A 20,486-nucleotide genomic window follows, 5' to 3' on the forward strand; every position below is an offset into this window, starting at 1 on the left:
TACCTGGATTCTAATGCTGAAATTTAAGCTGTAATTAAATCTAGCAAGTCTTTACTGAGTACCTATTATGAGCAGACATGAAGGATTTCAGGGACAAGAAAGATACCGTCATGATCCTGAAGTGTGTGTGAAAACAAGTTGATATGAGCATGATACTAGATAGCATTAGACAAGTGCTGGGAGAGGAGCATATATAGAATATTCTAATGATTCACTGAAGGGACTGTGTGTCTCAGTTTGAGAGCAGTCTAGAAGATTGGATGAGAAGATAGATACTGGAAATGATTCTGTCTTTCATATTTAATTGCACTTTAAAAACACCTCATTTCTATCATTAACTTAAAATGTTTATTCTGCCTGTGAAGTAATGTCCTAAAGAAAGAGTTAACAACATTATTCTTTGTTGTGTGTGTTTTATCCAAGGTCACGGAGACAGTAATAGCCGTAACATTCCAACATTAGTAAAAGACATTAGCAATGTAGGAGAGGTTTCTTGTGGCAGTTCACATACTATTGCTTTGTCTAAAGATGGGAGAACTGTATGGTCTTTTGGAGGAGGAGACAATGGTATGTAAAAAATTATTTATTGATAGCTTTGGGCTTGTTTTCTTGAGATTTAAAAAAAAATGTACTTTTCTGTTGTACATGCCTATTGTAGGAAAACTCTAAAGATGAGTAGAAATTTTAGAAATTTAAATGAACTGTTTCAATGAATGTTGCTATAGCCATTGTTAAAACTTACATAGGTAGACCTCTAAGTATATATGTATTTATATAAACATGTACATGTATTTCCACATAGATGTCTTTTTTGAAAACCAAAGCAGACATGTATATATCTTAGATATTTTATAACCTGGTTTTTATCTGACAGTATTTTTTGAATATCTTTCTCTGGCTATACATTTTTCTAGGTAGCTCAATGTATTCCCTTATGTAATTGTAATTCAACTTAAAAAAATCAGTTTGTTATTGAGTACCTAGATGGTTTCCAAATATTTTTCTGTATCAAAAACTATACAACGAATGACTAAATCCTTGTCCACTTATTCACAACTACAGTGTGAATTTGCTTATTCAAATTCACAAAGCAGTGTGAGATTGCTTATTTTCCCATGTCTTTCAACAACAATTGGTATTAAAAAATAATTTCAGTAGTGAAATGGTATTTAATTAATATTTCCTTGATTCTTAGTGAGGTTGAATTTATATGTTGTTGGCCATTTGCTTTTCTTCTTTAGTGATTTGCCAAGTTTTCTATTTCAGGAACTATTGGCTCTGTTCAAAAATTAAAAATAATTAGATACATACAAACTGCTTGTTACAACCTATTTATTACATCAGCAGATTTGAAGTTAGAAATATGACCACTAAAAGTAGAGAAAGAAAAACAATTTTCCATATCTCTCTTAAAGTGGTTTTAATTGCTTGAAATTAAGATTCAGAAGCCTGTTGGTTGGTTGTTTCTTTCTTGTAACAAAAACATTCATTTGTTCACCTCCTCTGCTGTCAGAAACAGAGTTTTGCACATCTGTCAGGTTAGTGATAGAAAGATGAGTGATATTTATCAACATGAATACTTAGGTAAAAGAACAGAGTTTCTTTAAAACAAATAAATTGTTTAACTTGAATGTGCTTTTTTTTTTTTTTTTGGTAGGCAAACTTGGCCATGGAGATACTAACAGAGTGTATAAACCTAAAGTTGTTGAAGCTTTACAAGGAATGTTCATTCGCAAAGTTTGTGCTGGAAGCCAGTCTTCACTTGCTTTAACATCAACAGGGCAGGTAGGAATAAGGAATGATCATAAAAGGATTAAATTATTTCAGAGGAGTAGGTGACTAAAAAGTAATAATCATAATTAAACTTTAAAGTTAAAAAAATACATTTTACTTTTTAAGATTTATTTATTTGAGAGAGAGTGTGGGTGGGGTAGAAAGAGAGACAGACAGTCTTAAGCAGACTCATGCTGAATATGGGGTCCCACATGGGGCTCGATCTCAGGACCCTGAGATGAGGACCTGAGCTGAAACCAAGAGTCAAGACGCGTAACCGACTGAACCACCCAGGCGCCCCTTAAAAAAATAACATTTTAAAGGCATCTATTGAAATGAAGTATTTTCTCCTGTTTGAAGAGGTAGAGTATTTGCAAAGGAACCAGATTTTCTCACCTGGCCTGTGTGACCCAGATAAACCCGTCCTCAGCCCCATTCTTTGTATTAACAGGTTTTATAAAACTTTTTTAGCACTCAGCACCCTTTAAATTTTTTCCTAAAAATTACGGATAGTGGGAGAAAGTGTGAATAGATCTTGTTGAAACCAGTGGTAGGAACTAAGAAGGCAAGAAGATGATCAAAAGAGGGTAAGGAGAAATTTCCATATGGAAGATGATCTGAGAGGGATAGGTGTTTCTAAGAAAGGGCTAGTCAGGCTTAGGGTAGTCAGAACTTTACGATCCCTTTATTAACTTTTGAACCTCTATGTGCATATTTTGACTTCTCTCTGTTTTTTGTTGGTGATGGAGAGGGTCCAGGTATGGTGATAGACTTAGTGATAATTTTCTTCTTACATCCATTAGCAACCACAGTGAGAAAGTGAGCTGACCACTCTTTTTCTCACATGTAGGAATCCATTACGTACCAGGTAGTGGTATAAAAATGTTTTCTGACTAATTCACAAGGCAGATGATGAACAGCAAAGCTGAAATTAGCGTATAGTGTAATTATTTCGAAGAGACTAGAATGCCTTGTGTCTTAAAAAATCAAACTCAAACTATTCATTACCCTATATTTCATTACATTAGTCATTTGTTACAATGCTGGATGCTGCCTTAAAACCTGGAACTTCTCTTTTACATCTTCCTCACTATGGGTTTTGTGGTAAGAATCTATGAATTGAGGCCAGAAGATGCTCACTTGCTTAATGTATAGCCATAGGCAAATCACAGACTTCCCTTGATCATCATGTGGTTCTTTGGTATGAGAGGGGTAATGATATCTGCTCTGCTTACAAATGATCATATAAGGTAATTACATGAATTGAAAATTTCTATAAATTACCAAGTACTGTTCAACTATTAGTTGCTAATAATGATAATACATTTATTACATTGAATTTCAAAGGAACTTGTGAGTTAGTTGCTATATAGAAGAGTTGTATCATGAGTATGCTAAGTTATGTGAAATCAAATATATATACTTAGGAAAAAATAAAGTGAGAGAGAAATACGTTTAAATGACAAGGGTAGTTCTGTTTACTATTATACTTGCTGAGCATGAGATGAGCAACATCTGTTTTTCCCTCAGTCCTCTCAGGCCACTTCACTGCTGACTTCCCATCATATTAAGTGTGATTCTTATGTTGAAAAATACCGTATGTATATTTTATACAGCAAGGTCCCTAAATACAAGCCAGATATTTCTTCATCTAGTGTTCAGCCAGAGGAACACGGCAAGAGCAGACTCTAGCTATATGGATCTTATTGAATGACAGAACTGTATTGTACTTGATGAGTGATTTAGGAAATTTTGAATGACTTTGACTATGTATTTTTTCACCTTACTTGTCTAGTTCTTAACCCCTTCTAACATACACCTTTAGTGTACTGGAATTTTGTTCTATTCTTGTCTTAAGTAGTTCTCTAGCAACTGGTACAAATATTTGCTGCTCTTTTTTTTGCTTAAGAGGTTTAACCTCTCAGTAATCTTTACTGAAAGAATTGCAAGACAAAAAAATTACCGAACCCAGTGGCATAAGGGTAAGAGTCTATATGATATTACCAGAACTCACGGAAGGAAAAAAAAGTCACTCAGTTTGCTAATTGTTTTGATTTTGGGCTGCCCATCTGATAGGCATTCACCCTTTTATCTTCCTCTTCAACTCACCTTTCCCCTAAGCTTCTTAAATCAGTCAGTGGTGGTTGTTGTATTAATTAGCCAAAAATGAAGGGCGCCTGGGTGGCTCAGTTGGTTAAGCGACTGCCTTCGGCTCAGGTCATGATCCTGGAGTCCCGGGATTGAGTCCCGCATCGGGCTCCCTGCTTGGCGGGGAGTCTGCTTCTCCCTCTGACCCTCCTCCCTCTCATGCTCTCTGTCTCTCATTCTCTCTCTCGCAAATAAATTAATAAAATCTTTAAAAAAATAAAATAAAAAAAAAATGAAGCTGATCGGAGAGCTGTGTTGACTACTGCTTCACATGGCCCTCTTTGTAAGTGATCATTAAAATTATTATAACAATGAGGTATGTGATTTTTAACTGAATCATAAACATCAGTTTTGTGACTTATATAATTCATTTTATATGTTCACACCTTGGTCTAATTAACCAAGAAATATTTGTTGAGACCTGTAGACAGAGTAGGAAACATATGAAAGAGAGGTTGTAAGATAGCAACAGTATTTCTAAGCTGCTAAGATCCTTCTAAGATCCTTCCATTTTTTCTATGACCAGTTATTTTTCTTTTCAGTTCAGCTGCTTGTCTGCCTGTATAGTGAACATTTAAAAACAGCAAAATAAATAACTATAAAATCTTTAACAATCAAAACAGTAAATATTATTTTTAACAGCAGAAGGTTATTATTTATTTTTTTCAAGATTTTATTTGAGAGAGAGAGCGCAAGTGAGAACACAGCAGGGGGAGGGAAAGAGGGAGAAGCAGATTCCCTGCTGAGCAGGGAGTCCAGTGCAGGGTTTGATCCCAGGACCCTGGGATCATGACCTGAGCCAAAGGTGGACGTTTAACTGATGGAGCCACCCAGGCACCCCAAAAGTTATTTAGTATCAAGCCACAATCTTATTTTTTAATTTATTTTTTAAAAGATTTTATTTATTTATTGAGAGAGAGAGAGCGCGTGCACGTGCACGTGAGTTGGTCGGGGGATGGGGGGCAGCGCAGAGGGAGAGGGAAAGAGAGAATGCCAGGCAGGCTCCAGACTCAGTGTGGAGCCAGATGCAGGGCTCCATCTCATGATCCTGAGATCATGACCTAAGCTGAAACCAAGAGTTGGACACTTAACCAGTTACCCTACCCAGGTTCCCCTAGATGATATTTATTTTTAAACAACGTAAGTCTTCAACCTAATATCTCAGGATATTATATGTAGTGCTTTTCTGTTTGTTTCAGGTCTATGCTTGGGGCTGTGGAGCTTGTCTAGGTTGTGGTTCTTCAGAAGCTACTGCTTTGAGACCCAAGCTTATTGAAGAACTGGCTGCCACAAGAATAGTTGATATTTCTATTGGAGACAGTCATTGTTTGGCTCTTTCTCATGGTAATGTCATTTGTTTTTAAAAGAAATAGTATTAACTATTATCTTCTATAAATGTATTATATTTAAATTTGGTTTTTCTTTATTTTATTTTTAGATAATGAAGTTTATGCCTGGGGCAATAACTCAATGGGGCAATGTGGCCAAGGAAATTCCACAGGTCCTATTACTAAGCCAAAAAAAGTGAGTGGCTTAGATGGCATAGCTATTCAGCAGATCTCTGCTGGAACATCACATAGTCTGGCATGGACTGCTCTTCCTAGGGATAGGTAAGCATGCCACGTTTAAAAATTCTTGTGTTCTAATAACAACAGAAACACCAGTGAAAACAAAAATAATTGTACTTTGTTCATAAAATGCCCTTCTGAACATTTCTAGTATTGATTTTTTTACTGTCACAAAAATGACATCTAGAGTTCTTGCGATTTGAGTGTTGAGGCTATATTATATAAGCAAGAAGTTATAAGTTATACCCTCTATTTAAGATAGTTTCTTGATTTAAGTGTCTTTTAAACATTTTGAATTCCTTCTCTGTCTCTAGATCTGATTTTAAAAATTAAATGTCTGCATATTAAGAGGAAGTTACATTAAAATACAGTCAGAACTAGGTTTTATTTTTTATTTTTTTAAAGATTTTATTTATTTGAGAGAGAGAGAGCATGAGTGAGGAGGGAGGGAGAGGGAGAAGCAGACTTCCCTGCTGAGCAGGGAGCCTGATGCAGGTCATGATCCCAGCCCTGACCTTGGAATCATGACCTGAGCCGAAGGCAGATGCTTAACTGACTGAGCCACCTTGGTGCCCCAGAGCTAGGTTTTATTAAATAGTTGATTAGCCTCAGTGGCCTTTGTCTGGTTGGCTTTTTTAAAACAAGCAGTGGCTATACTTTTAAACAAAGGAAGTTGCTTTTGCAGAAATTTAGCTTTTTCCTAAAGAGATAACCATATCTTTTTAGAAAATCAGGTAGATGATTTTTATTAGGAGTGTGAATTTTAAGGAATTTTAGGATTGTTTCAGATATTTTCAGATGCATGTGGGCTAATTTAAACTTGGCATAGATTATATTTGCATTCCAGACCCTTGATTCAGATGGATTTATTATGACATTTTTTTTTTATTTATTATGACATTCTTACCAGTAAAAACATTTATAGATAATTACCCTCCAAAACAAAAGTTAAAAATATAATGAATTGATTATAAATAATTTGCTGTTCATATTAAATTTGCAACTTCCCAATTCATATGTAGATAGTTGGTTCCCAATATCTTGACAGTCTTCAGAAGAGTCTTTAGGAGTTGTTCTTTTTTTTTTTTTAAAGATTTATTTATTTATTTGAGAGCAAGAGTGTGAGTGTATGTGAGTCGGGGAAGGGGCAGAGGAAGAGAATCCCAAGCAAACTTCCCACTGAGTGTGGAGCCTGATGGCGGGGCTTGATCTCATGGCCCGTGAGATCATGACCTGAGCCAAAACCAACAGTCGGATGCTTAACCGACTGAGCCACCCAGGTGCCCCAGGAGTTGTTCTTTTAATAGCTTTCAGTTTATTGTTCTATAGAGTCAGGTTGTTTTTCTTAATATGAAATATACATTTTATAGACCCTTAGAACCAGAAGACTGTAGTAGATCCTGTGACTCAGGTCTTGCCTTTAAGTGAGTGAATATCCAACTTTTCAAAGCAGGTTGTGGTTATATGTTTTCTCTTTGAAGAACTTGAGGGATAGCAAATTCTTGGTTTTCCTTGGTTGCTAAAATGAAGGGTTTTCACTTTTATAATTAAGAAGGCCTTCTGTATATTTTGTGAAGGCTTTCAGCTTTATTAATGGTTTAAATTTTGTTTTTGATCATGTGTGAAAATTCCCCTGTTAAGGTTACTACATGATTTTTTTTTTTAAAGATTTTATTTATTTATTTGAGAGAGAGAGAATGAGATAGAGTATGAGAGGGGGGAGGGTCAGAGGGAGAACCAGACTCCCCGCTGAGCAGGGAGCCCGATGCGGGACTCGATCCCGGGACTCCAGGATCATGACCTGAGCCGAAGGCAGTTGCTTAACCAACTGAGCCACCCAGGCGCCCTACTACATGATTTTCTTATGCTTCCTTCTAGACAAGTTGTTGCATGGCACCGACCTTATTGTGTAGATCTTGAAGAGAGTACCTTCTCACACCTGCGTTCTTTTCTTGAGAGATACTGTGATAAAATAAACAGTGAGATTCCCCCACTCCCTTTCCCTTCATCAAGGTATGTTATATATATGTATATTGGTGTGTGTGTGTGTTATGTCTGTTAATTACTCATTTTGAGCTTGACTTTTCTTTTTTGTTCTGTTTTCCCCTCAATTATATTAAACTTCTTTAGAATCTAAAAAAGAGCTAAACTTAGGTACTTATTGATAATGACCTTTAGGAAAAGTTACCCATAATTTCATGAATCACGTTTTAAAAATCACTATTGGTCATAATTTGACAAAATTTTTAAAGAGAAAAAATGTTACCCAAACTGGATAGCACATGATCTTTTATGTTCCAGAAGTTCACAGCACTTTGTTTGGTTTCAGGGAACACCACAATTTCCTCAAGCTGTGCCTGAAGCTGCTTTCAAATCACCTTGCTCTTGCACTTGCGGGAGGGGTAGCTACCAGCATTCTTGGGAGACAGGCAGGTCCACTTCGAAATTTGCTTTTCAGACTGATGGATTCAACTGTCCCAGATGAAATTCAAGAGGTAAGCATATAGGACTTGGAATCTGTATCTCAAGCCACATCTTTCCCTAAAGTTGTAGCTCATAAATTCAACCATATATTGGAAAACTTCAACTGGATGCTGTTTCCCTTACTCCTTTTCTTGGTGGAAGTAAATGTTTTTGATTAACTCATCCTTTAAGACAAAGGTCAGATGTCATCTTTGGGAAGCCTTTCATTCTCTGCTCTCCTGCCAGGTTAGGTTTCTCTTGTATGTGTTCTCATTGCATCACATTGTATTGTAGTTGTCTGTTCACAAACATGTCTGTCTTTTCCACCAGAGGATAAATTTTGAGGACAGGGACCCAGTTTTATTTTTTATTATGGCAAAATACATATAACGTAAAATTTACTGTCTTAACCTTTTTTTTTTGGGTGGGGGAGAGAGAGAATCTCAAGCAGGCTCCATTCCAAGCTTGGAGCCTAATGCGGAGTTCGATCTCATAATCCTGAGATCATGACCTGAGCCAAAATTAAGAGCTGGACGCTTAACTGATTTGAGCCACCCAGGTGCCCCTATCTCAGCCATTTTTAAATATAGCTTAGTGGTATTAAATATATTCATAATATTCAGCCATCATCACTACCCATCTTCATAATTCTTTTCATCTTATAAAATTGAAATTCCATACCCACCCAACAGTAACTCCTGATTCTCCCCTTTCTCCAGCTTCTGGCAGCCACCATTCTACTTTCTGTCTCTTTGATTTTGACATTCTAAATATGTCATATAAGTAGAATCATAAACTGTTTGTCTTTTTGTGACTGGCTTATTTCACTTAGCATAATGTCCTCAGGGTTCATCCATGTTGTAGCATGTGTCAGAATTTCCTTCCTTTCTAAGGCTTAATAATAATCTGTTGTATGTATATATCACATTTTGCTTATCCACTCATACATCATCTTTATGACTTTGGATTAAGCAATAGTTTCTTAGATATGACACCAACAGCACAAGCAATCAAAAAAAAAGAGATAAATTGGACTTCATCAAAATGGAAAACATTTATGCCTCAAGGGGCATTATCAAGAAAATGAACATACAACTCATACATAGAATGGGAGGAATATTTGTAAATCATATGTCTGATAATATTCTAGTTTCCAGAGGCACCTGGGTGGCTCAGTTGGTTAAGTGTCTGCTTTTGGCTCAGGTCATGATCCCGGGGTCCTGGAATCGAGGCCCCCCCCCACCCCTTTCCGGGGACTCCTGCTCAGCGGGGAGTCTGCTTCTTCCTCTGCCTCTGACCCTCCCACCCTAGCTCATGCTTGCTCTTTCAAATAAATAGATAAAATCTCAAAAAGAAATATTCTAGTTTCCAGAATATATAAAGGATCTTTACAACTCAACAATAAAAAAGATAAATAACCCAACTTTATTTATTTTTAATAACCCAGCTTTAAAAATGAGCAAAGAATTTTGAATAGACATGTTTCCAGAGAAAATATGCGTATGGCCAAAAAGCACATGAAAAAATGCTCAACAGCCTTAGTCGTTAGGGAAATGCAAATCAAAATCATAATGAAACACTACTTCACACCCACTCAGTGGATATTATCAAAAAGACTGAGGATTGTGTTAGTGAGGATGTAGAGAAATTGGAACTCTTGTATATTGCTGGTGGTAATGTAAAATGGTACAGCTGCTTTGGAAAGCAGGTAGTTCCTTAAACATTGTTACCATATAATGTAGCATTTCCACATCTAGGTCTGTACCCAAGAGAATTTTCACTCAAAAACTCGTACAGGAATGTTCATAGCAATATTATTCATAATAACCAAAAAGCGGAATAAACAAATGTCTGTCAACTGATAAATGGATGAGCTAAATGTGGTATGTCTGTACCAGGATAATCTTATTCAGGAGTAAAAAGAAAGGAGATTTTGATAACATGCTACAACATGACTGGACCTTGTAAGCATTATGCTAAGTGAAAGAAGCCAGTCACAAAAGGCCACATATTATATGATTATATGTATATGAAATGTACAGAGTAGGCAAATCTATAGAGAAAGAAAGTAAATCAATTGGTTGTTAGGGGTTGGGGGAGGGAGAGAGGGGAGTGACTGCTAATAGACACAGAATTTCTTTTTGAGGTGATGAAAATGTCCTAAAATTAGAATAGGGGTGATGGTTTCACAACTCTGTGAATATACTAAACCACTGAATTTTATACTTAGAAAAGGTGAATTTTATGACATGTCAATTAAAAAAAAAAGCAAAAAGGATAACTCATTTTTCAACTGGAGAGACGTATCCCTGGCATGTGGGTAGAAGAAATATTAACCCGGTGGTGAATGGGAACTTTGATGTTTCAATATTTATCAGGAATTAAAGTGTAGTATTTTTAAAAGGTCAAAAAGTACTGGAATAAAATAAGGAAAGTAAATTTTAAAAATTATCTTTAGAAATTGTTTATTTATTCCTTGACTGTCCTTGGTAGTTACTCTATTAGGAGAGTCCTTGGGAGATGAATTCTCAGGATGTGTACAAAGCTGTTTCTGTTCCTTATCTCTGAAACTTCTAGTAACTAAATCTGTTTGTAGCACTCACTGTTGCTGCTCTTTTTTTGTTTCTTTTTAAATGCTTTGAGTCATTTGTAGACTTAAGGAAAAGTTGCATAAAAAATAGTTTTTTCACTCAGCTTTCCCAATGCTAATGTCATACATAACCATATTACAATTATCAAAACCAAGAAATTAACATTAGCTTCATACTATCATTACACTAAACAGCTTATTAGAAATTTGATCAGGGCGCCTGGGTGGCTCAGATGGTTAAGCGTCTGCCTTCGGCTCAGGTCATGATCCCAGTGTCCTGGGATCAAGTCCCGCATTGGGCTCCCTGCTCCTTGGGAGCCTGCTTCTCCCTCTGCCTCTCTCTCTCTCTCTGTCTCTCATGAATAAATAAATAAAATCTTTAAAAAAAAAAAAAGAAATTTGATCAGTTTTCCAGTAATGTCCTTGTTCTTTTGAGGAATCCTATTCAGTATCCCATATTACAGTTAATTATTGTTTCTCCTTGGTCTCCTACACTGTCACAATTCCTCATTTTTTCCTTGTCTCTCATGACTTAGACAGTTTGTGAGTACTGGTCAGTTATTTTATTGAATATCTCTGTTGTTTTCTCATGATTGGACTGGGGTTATGCATTTTTGGCAAGAATGCCACAGAAATGATGATGTGTCCTCAGTATACCACATCATGGGATTCATGGTACTGGTGTATTATTACTGGTGTGTCTTATTACTGGAGATTTTGACCATGATCACTTGGTTAAGGTGGTGTCTGTTGGGTTTTTACCTCCATCAGTAGCTTCTGAGAGAGGGTAGTTAGGAAAAATATTCCTTGAAAATACACTCACAATGAAGTAGTTTGTGAATTGAATATCTTCATGAATAGTTGAGGGCATAGAATTCTAATCTAAATCATTTTCCTGTTAAGAATTCATGCTCCCGTAGAAGTCATTGTCTTCTAGCTTTCAGTGTTATTACTCAGAAAATCAACGCTCTTCAGGTTTTTATCCTTTGTATGGAAATCTGCTTTTCTCCCTGGATTCTATAGCAAGTTCTGTTTGTCCTTTGTGTTCTCACATTTCAAAATAATATGAACTGATGTGGGTCTGTTGTTAACCATTGTGGTTTGTACTTGGGTGGACCCTGTTAATTTCAAAACTCACAGTCTTCAGTTTTAAGAAGTTAGCTTGAAGTATATTGTATATTGATTTCTTCTTCATTGTTTTCTATGTTTTCTCTTTCTGGAACTCATTATTGGGATACTAGACCTCCTGGATGGGTCCTCATAATTTTTCTTGTGTTTTCTTTCCTGTTTTCCATTTTCCCCCATCTACTTTATGAGAAATTTAATTTTATATTCTAAACCTTCTATTGAGGTTTTTAAAATTTCTTCCATTGTATTTTAAATTTATAAGAGCTCTTAATAATCAAGTGTTTCTTTTTTCTAGTTCAACACCCTCATTTTACTGATAAAGAAGCTATGTCCCTGAGAAATTATGAGGCCTAAGATAATGCATCTGTTCTTAATAGCTACCTGGATATTTGTTGGTCCAAGTCCTTCTTGTTTTAAAATTCTTAACTTAGGGGCACATGGGTGTCTCAGTCGGTTAAGCGTCTGCCTTTAGCTCGGGTCATGATCCTGGGGTCCTGGGATTGAGCTCCACTTCGGGCTCCCCACTCACTGGGAGGCTGGCTTCTCCCTCTCTCCCCACTCATGCTCATTCTCTCTAACGCCCTCTGTCTCTCTCTCAAATAATAAATAAAATTTAAAAAAAAATTTATTTACTTATTTGAGAAAGACAGCAACAGAGCATGAGTGAGCACGAGCTAGGAGGTGAGGGAGAAGCAGACTCCCTGCTGACCAGGGAGCCTGATGTGGGTCTCGATCCCAGGACCCTGAGATCATGACCCGAGCCGAAGGCAGATGCCCAACCTACTGAGCCACCCAGATGCCCCAATAAATAAAATCTTTAAATAAAATAAAATAAAATTCTTAACTAAATGCCCAGTTCTTAGGGAGACCTTCTTTGAGCCCATAGGCCATGTTAGTTACCTGTGTGTGTGTTCATTCAAGTTTGTACTTCGTTTTACTTCCCTATATGTGACTCCTTTCACACTTAAAATTACTTGCTCAGGGTCTCTTTCCCACTAGACTATAGGCTTATGAAAGCAGGACTTTTGTCTGTCTTGTTCATTTCTGCATCTATAGCACTTTGCAAAGAGTCTTACCAGGCCCAATGTTATAGAGTCGGTATTAAATATTTGTTGGATGATGATTAGCTATAAGTGGCAAATTCAGAATATGTATTCTAGACGAACCATGAGAGACTATGGACTCTGAGAAACAAACTGAGGAGGGTTCTAGAGGGGAGGGGGGTGGGGGGATGGGTTAGCCTGGTGATGGGTATTAAAAAGGGCACGTACTGTATGGAGCACTGGGTGTTATACGCAAACAATGAATCATGGAACACTACATCACAAAATAATGATGTAATGTATGGTGATTAACATAACAATAAAATATGTATTCTAGTATACTTAAAGACATGTAAAGGATTGCTTGCTTTCTTTTTTCATGTCACTTTATTCAGACTTCTGTGATCTACCTTCTTCAGATTTCCGTGATCCTAATAGTCAGTGCATTTATTTTTCATGTGTTTCTGTTAAAAAGATAAGGCGTAGGCCCGTAAATACACTTTTCTTTTTTGATACTAGGTGGTAATTGAAACTCTGTCAGTGGGAGCAACCATGCTATTACCTCCATTACGAGAACGTATGGAATTGCTTCATTCTCTTTTACCCCAAGGACCTGATAGATGGGAAAGCTTATCTAAAGGACAGGTGAGCCTTTGCATGGTATCTAAGTAAACCAGTAATATCACAGACACTGAAATAGACTGAGAGGGAAATAAAGCTATTGATTACCATGTATTCAAGGAGTAATACTTTATGGGTTTAGTAAATCCTAATATTTAATGTTTCCTGCTAGAAGAGTTCCCAGAATTCTAATCAAGGTGAAGCAAATGATAATCTATTAAGTGATTTGGGGCTAATTATTAAAATTTAATAATTTGTTGCTTATACTATCAAACCAGAGACATTTTGGTTTATAGTGTGCTAAGTTGAAATCAAGGTCATGTGCTACTGTTGGTTCCATGCCCAGAACGTTGTTTGAAATTGCTTATATAAAAAGTAAAAGAAGATGACTGTTACGAAAATATATTTGAGGACATGAATGTGCTTATTCTTTCCGTTTTTAATATCTTATGTACATTAAAATAAGTATATTTTGCTCGACCAAGTAGAACTATCAATTGTAGAGTTAGAGATTTCAGGGGAAAAGTGGTACTCACTGGCAATATCATATCCACAGATGCCTCCAATGAGTAGTTTTCAGTAGTTTAGATTTCAGGTGATTTATTTTAAATATTAGAATAAATAGTTACATTGATAAGTCTGTAGAAGAATATATAGTATAATTTATCTATTGACATTTCCTACTCTTACAAGTCCTAAAATCATAATGCAGAGAATACCATTTTGCTTAAGTTTTGGGTATTATAATAAAAGAAGGAATAGAATGCTGTAAGTTACGTTTTTCTAAATGGTATCAGTGGAATAGCTTTTCTTTTAATTATATACTTCCTAAAATATCAGGATATTAAGTGGGATCCTTTTTTTTCTTTTAAAGTGCATTTTAAGCTAATTATTTATTTGTATGTATTTCATTGATGAAAATATTTCTCTTTAGAGAATGCAACTGGATATCATTCTGACAAGTTTGCAAGATCATACCCATGTAGCTTCCTTACTTGGCTATAGCTCACCTTCTGATGCTGCTGACCTCTCTTCTGTGTGTACTGGCTATGGAAATCTGTCAGATCAACCTTATGGCACTCAGAGCTGCCATCCAGACACTCATCTGGCTGAAATTTTGATGAAGACTCTCTTAAGAAATTTAGGATTTTATACAGTAAGTTGCTCTTTTTCTTTGTAGTAAAAAAAAAAGAAAAAGCTTGGATTTTTTGTTTTTTGTTTCTTTTTTGGAGGGGATAGGGATGGCTTCAGGTTAAGGTAGTTTGACATTTAAATACATATGAAATAAATAAAACTCTAGACTCCACTCCCCCAGAGGCAGAAAACATGTGTCAGACTTCTGAAATACGTAGGAGCCAAACGACTTGTAATTGAGAATTCCAAAAAGATTTTTTTTAGAATTTTACCAAGTTTTTCTTAATGTTCAAGAACAAACAGATAAAAATAGTTGCCAACATTTGCAAGAGAAGAATAATGAGGAAGGGATTAACCTTACCAGATACAATCCTGTAATTACAGTGTGGTTAGTACTTACTAAGAATAGGCTGGTCAGTAGGAGAGAAGACAGGATGCTCTTAATTCTTAAGTGTTTCTTAAATCCACCTCTCACTCCCCCCCACCCCCCATTTCTATGGCTTCTAACTCAACAGCGTCATGACCTAATGCCAATAGCAGTGTTGTAGTTATTGTCACTTTTTGCTGGTCTCTTCTCTGCATCTTTCTGCTGGAATAACCTCATTGTATTAAATTAAATACCCCTTCAGGCCCTTCATCATTTGGCTTACACACCACTCATCCGAGCTAGTGGACATGGCATTACTGGTTTCCAGCTTGCTCAACTAATCTGTGACTTCTTCAGGGAAGCCTTACCCAAATAACCCTATGTAACTGTGTAATTATAACTTGGTATAACTTCAGCAATTTTTAGCAACAAGGTGTACTGTGTGACTTAACTTTGAATGGTTTGTGTATCCTTTCATATTGTTTCCTAGACCTTGTCAGGGTCAGGTCTGTATCTTCTTCTGTGCAAGTCTTAGTGTTCTATTTGGTTCACATTAATAGGTCGTTAAATCCGAATGACAGTTGGGCGTATATAATTATTTTCTTTCAGATTTAAGAATATAAGTTTGATCTGATGTTTGGCTGCACATGGAAGGGGAACAATGTCATAATGTCATTTGTTATTGACAGAACATTTTTTTCCAAAGTTGTGAGGAATATTTATGTGGCATGAAAGTAGTGCCTTACTCTTAAAGTAGACTGGCTGTCACTGTCAAGTGTGAAGCCCATGGGATTCTTAACACCACAAATACAGTTTGATGCACTTGTCCTTTGGAAGAAAACATCCTCCAAGTACTGTGATTTAATAGTTTTGCATTCAGCACTAGAAGCTGCTGCCAGGTAATTAGTGGTACATCGTTAGGGCACCTCCTTGCATAGCTGCTATGTATACTTTAGGCAAGAATCTAGCCTCCTTGAGTCAGAGCTTTCTTAATGCTTTATTTGTCCTTCTTACAAAGGAAGGTATAATCTTGCATTTATATAATTAAAAGTGGCACGTGCACAATGATGTGAACACATTTGACACTTTTGAGCTGCATATTCAAAAATGGTTAAGGTGATAAATTTGATATTGTATGTATTTTACTACAATTAAAGATAAAATTAGTGAAAAAAATAAAGTACTGCCTTTCTAATGTCATTAGGGCTGGGTAGATATGTATGTTATATGGAAATGGAAATAAAATACTAACTGCTTTGGAGTGAAAATCATAAATTATTATTTCTTTCTGAAGTGATTTAAACCAAATTTGTCATGTTCTTTTTACTTTTTTTTTTTTAAGAGAGAGAGTGTGTGTGATGGGAGGGTTGGGGAGATGGGAAAGAGGGAGAGGGAGGGCGAGAATCTCAAGCAGGCTTCATGCCCAGTGCAGAAGCTGACGTGGGACTCTATCTCATGACCCTGAGATTATGACCTGAGCTGAAATCAAGAGTCAGATGCTTAACTGTGACTGAGCCACCCAGGAGCCCCTGTCATGTTCTAAGATTTTGAAATGATGGTGCTTGTCTTAGTCTGTTTGGGCTGCTATAAACAGAATACCATAGACTGGATGGCTTTTAAACAACACAGACTTATCTCTCACTGTTAGATGGGAAATTCAAGATCAAGGTGCTGGCAGATTTGATGGTGCCAGCTTCTTGGTTCATAGATAGCCATCTTCTTGCTGTGTGTCCTCACACGGGGAGCTCTCTGGAGTCTCTCTCATGAGGGCACTAGTCCCTTCCCAAAGGCCCCATCTCCAAATGCCATCACATTGGGGATTAGGTTTCAACATACGAATTTTGAGGTGACACAAACATTCAATCTAGAGCAGTGCTTATTTGGCAGCTTATAATGGTGCTTATATGGCAAGGGCCTTAAAATGTGCTGAGACTCTGTCTTGCATATTGTAAACATAGACCATACTTTATGCATAAAGGTGTTCATCACATCTTTATAAGAAATACAAATTTTAAACAACTTAAATATCTAAAATGGCTAGGTAAATTATGGTATATACACTCAAGGGAATATTATGACCCTTAAAATTTATATACCCATGGTTTGCGAAGACATATTATTTACGAATCTGTTGGGAAAGAGAAGATTAAAAACAGTATGCAATATTATGAAAAAAATGCGAAAGTCACAAAAATCAGAAAGAAATACACTAAAAAATATTAATAGTGATTTTCTTTGGGTGTTCACTAAATGGTGATTTTAATTTGTTTTTAAATACAGTTTTGTTATTTTCTAAACTTTTTACAAGAACAGTTTTTGTTTATTTGTTTTAATTTTATTATGTTAATCACTATACATTACATCATTAGTTTTTGATGTAGTGTTCCATGATTCATTGTTTGGAACCATGCAATACGTGCCCTCTTTAATACCTGTCACCAGGCTAACCCATCCCCCCACCCCCCTCCCCTCTAGAACCCTCAGTTTGTTTCTCAGAGTCCATAGTCTCTCATGGTTCATCTCCCCTCTGATTTACCCCTCTTCATTTTTCCCTTCCTACTATCTTCTTTTTCTTTTTTTTTCAACATATAATGTATTATTTGTTTCAGAGGTACAGGTGTGTGATTTATCAGTCTTACACAATTCACCATGCTCACCATAGCACATACCCTCCCCAATGTCCATCACCCAGCCACCCCATCCCTCCCACCCCCACCACTCCAGCAACCCTCAGTTTGTTTCCTGAGATTAAGAATTCCTCATATCAGTGAGATCATATGATACATGTCTTTCTCTGATTGACTTATTTCGCTTAGCATAGTACCCTCTAGTTGCATCCACGTCATCGCAAATGGCAAGATTTCGTGGGGTTTTTTTTTGATGGCTGCATAATATCCCATTGTATATATATACCACATTTTTATCCATTCATCTGTTGATGGACATCTTGGTTCTTTCCATAGTTTGGCTATTGTGAACATTGCTGCTATAAACATTGGGGTGCACATACCCCTTCGGATCACTACATTTGTATCTTTGGGGTAAATGCCCAGTAGTGCAATTTGCTGGGTCGTATGGTAGCTCTATTTTCAACTTTTTGAGGAACCTCCATACTGTTTTCCAGAGTGGCTGCACCAGCTTGCATTCCCACCAACAGTGTAGGAGGGTTCCCCTTTCTCTGCATCCTCATCAACATCTGTCGTTTCCTGACTTAATTTTAGCCATTCTGACTGGTGTGAGGTGGTATCTCATTGATGTTCCGATTTGGATTTCCCTGATGCCGAGCAATGTTGAGCACTTTTTCATGTGTCTGTGGCCATGTGGATGTCTTCTTTGGAAAAGTTACAAGAACAGCTCTTTAAAAAATATTTTTAACTTGAAATAATTTAAAACCTATACAAGAGTTTCAAGAAGCAGAGAACTCCCTTCTACCCTTCAGCCAAATTAAGCTTTACCATCTCTGTCTATTACTCTAAATCATTTGAGAGTAGTTATAGATGCCATGCTGACTATTCCTAAATGCTTAAGCATGTATTTCTTAAGAAGGGCATTCTCTTACATAACAACAGAACAATTATTCAAAAAATTTATCACTGATACAATTTAATATACAATCCATATTCAGATTTCTGTAATTGTCTTAATGTGCTTTATAGCAACCCCTCCCTCAAATGCAGGATCACACACTGTATTTAGTTGTCATTGTCTTTAGTCCATTTCTTTTTCTTCTACCTGTTTTTTAATTTAAGTATAGTTGACATCACTTATTTCTTTTAAAATATGAAACTAATTTAATTTCTGAGAATTGGGTTCAAATGTTCAATTGTGTCCTTTCACAACCATGTGAAAACAAAACCTTGACACAAGAGATACGGAAAGCAGTTGCATTAAAATGTTGAAGTATGTTGTCTGTGGGTATTGTACTGTTTTCTCTATATTCAAAGTTTCTGTAGTGAAACATGTATTACTTTTTTTTAAATGGTAAAACACATTGAAATTCCTTTACAAGTTTTGCTAGTAGCTAATAACAACAGTGCAAAGATTTAAAGATTGATAATGGGAAAAAGGAGACAGTGGCTTCTTAAGTCAGAATCATTTATGGTAGGACTTGACTTTCGTTTTCAAGCACTTCAAATATAATCTTAATTTTTATATCATCTTAGGATCAAGCCTTTGGAGAGCTAGAAAAGAATAGTGATAAATTTCTACTTGGAACATCATCTTCGGAAAACAGTCAGCCTGCTCATCTTCATGAACTCCTGTGTTCACTGCAGAAACAGCTGCTGGCATTTTGCCATATCAATAACATTAGTGAGGTATGTGATTCTTTGCCTTTTATGATGATCTCCCAGGGACCTTGAAACTCAGATATTTGGGTAAGCATGATATTTCTGTACCTTGAATCTTTCACAGTAGTAATTTAAGAACTTTCCCCCAGCAGAACTCAAGCAGCGTGGCGCTGCTTCATAAACATCTTCAGCTCTTGTTGCCTCATGCCACAGATATTTATTCACGCTCTGCAAATTTGCTCAAAGAAAGTCCTTGGAATGGCAGCGTTGGAGAAAAATTAAGAGGTGTGTTTGGTACTGGATTTGGCATTTAATCAGTGGTTGTAAAGCAAGAATTCTTAGCCTTCGCAAAGCCTTAAGAGACCTGAAACCTCTGAGTGGAATAGGAATGATCTTGACTCTCCTTCCTATTGAAGATCCCTTTGATTTTGGTTTGGGAGTGATGGTAACAGTGATTGATAATGACTAATCTTCAGAGATGCTAATTGACATGAAAGAGCTCTAATTTAAAGATGTTTCAGTGATACTCAAAAAGATTAATTTTCCGGCTAACTGAACATAGTAAAAAAAATAAAATAGAAGTTCTTTCTTAAGAAAAGAAAGATTAATTTTAAATGGCATAAAGTGAATTTTTATCTGCTGTTTCTTTACCTTTCTTTAGCATTTGCCAGTGTTCCGCTTTCCTTCTTGAAATGCTTTCTTCTCTCTGGGTTTCTGGGTAGTCACAATCCTGTTTTGCCTTATATCACTCTGATCACTTTCTTTCAGTTGTTTCTTACAAGCTCTTTTTCCTTGGACATGCCCTTTAATGTGTAAGATCCTCAGAATTTTGCCTTCAGCCCTTTTTCTCCCTGAATGATCTGATCTGGTCCCATTTCCTTTGACCACCATGTGTCTATTGATTTCCATATCTGCATCTGGCTGAGAACTCCTTTATCACACCAAAGCCTTTTCTAGTTATCTATTGGGTGTCTTTTCTTGGTTGTCTCAAAGGCAACTAAAATTCAGTATGTCTCTCTGAAACCACCTTATCTCTGAAGTTCCCCAACCGAATAAAGAAAGAAAAACTGAGAAACTAAAACCATTGCTTACTAGACACCTCCATTTTGTTGTTCCACAGGTATTTAAAATTTAATCTCTTCAAATGGAGCTCATCTCTAATGGTCCTTCCCACCCCCAATACAATGAAATATGGAAATAAAATTAATTTAAAACCAGTATAGATAAAAGATGCTTTGAAGTGATCTTAATTTTTTTTTTTAAAGTAAATTTGGTTTAAAAAATATAGTATGTAAAGATCATGAGGGTAGGAGTTTTTAGCTCTTTGCTCGTAGCTGTCTCCCTTTCACCTAGAACAGTGCC

At 36.4% G+C, this 20,486-nt stretch overlaps 1 protein-coding gene across 12 annotated transcripts in view; it reads left to right on the forward strand.

The window, feature by feature from the left end:
• HERC1 (HECT and RLD domain containing E3 ubiquitin protein ligase family member 1) overlaps window positions 1-20,486 on the forward strand; it is a 190,223-nt gene that overhangs the window by 57,828 nt on the left and 111,909 nt on the right. For all 12 annotated transcript variants that reach the window (XM_064570326.1, XM_064570331.1, XM_045899900.3 and 9 more), the window contains exons 7-16: window positions 424-567; window positions 1,658-1,785; window positions 5,121-5,265; window positions 5,360-5,531; window positions 7,368-7,502; window positions 7,819-7,984; window positions 13,233-13,358; window positions 14,269-14,490; window positions 18,999-19,151; window positions 19,277-19,409. In XM_064570326.1, coding sequence (XP_064426396.1) covers window positions 424-567; window positions 1,658-1,785; window positions 5,121-5,265; window positions 5,360-5,531; window positions 7,368-7,502; window positions 7,819-7,984; window positions 13,233-13,358; window positions 14,269-14,490; window positions 18,999-19,151; window positions 19,277-19,409 — 1,524 coding nt within the window. The remainder of the gene's footprint in view (window positions 1-423; window positions 568-1,657; window positions 1,786-5,120; window positions 5,266-5,359; window positions 5,532-7,367; window positions 7,503-7,818; window positions 7,985-13,232; window positions 13,359-14,268; window positions 14,491-18,998; window positions 19,152-19,276; window positions 19,410-20,486) is intronic.

This window comes from Mirounga angustirostris, unplaced genomic scaffold, assembly GCF_029215605.1.
Source record: "Mirounga angustirostris isolate CCGP_5_RB_7025 unplaced genomic scaffold, mMirAng1.0.hap1 SCAF_9, whole genome shotgun sequence".
Taxonomy (NCBI): Eukaryota; Metazoa; Chordata; class Mammalia; order Carnivora; family Phocidae; genus Mirounga; species Mirounga angustirostris.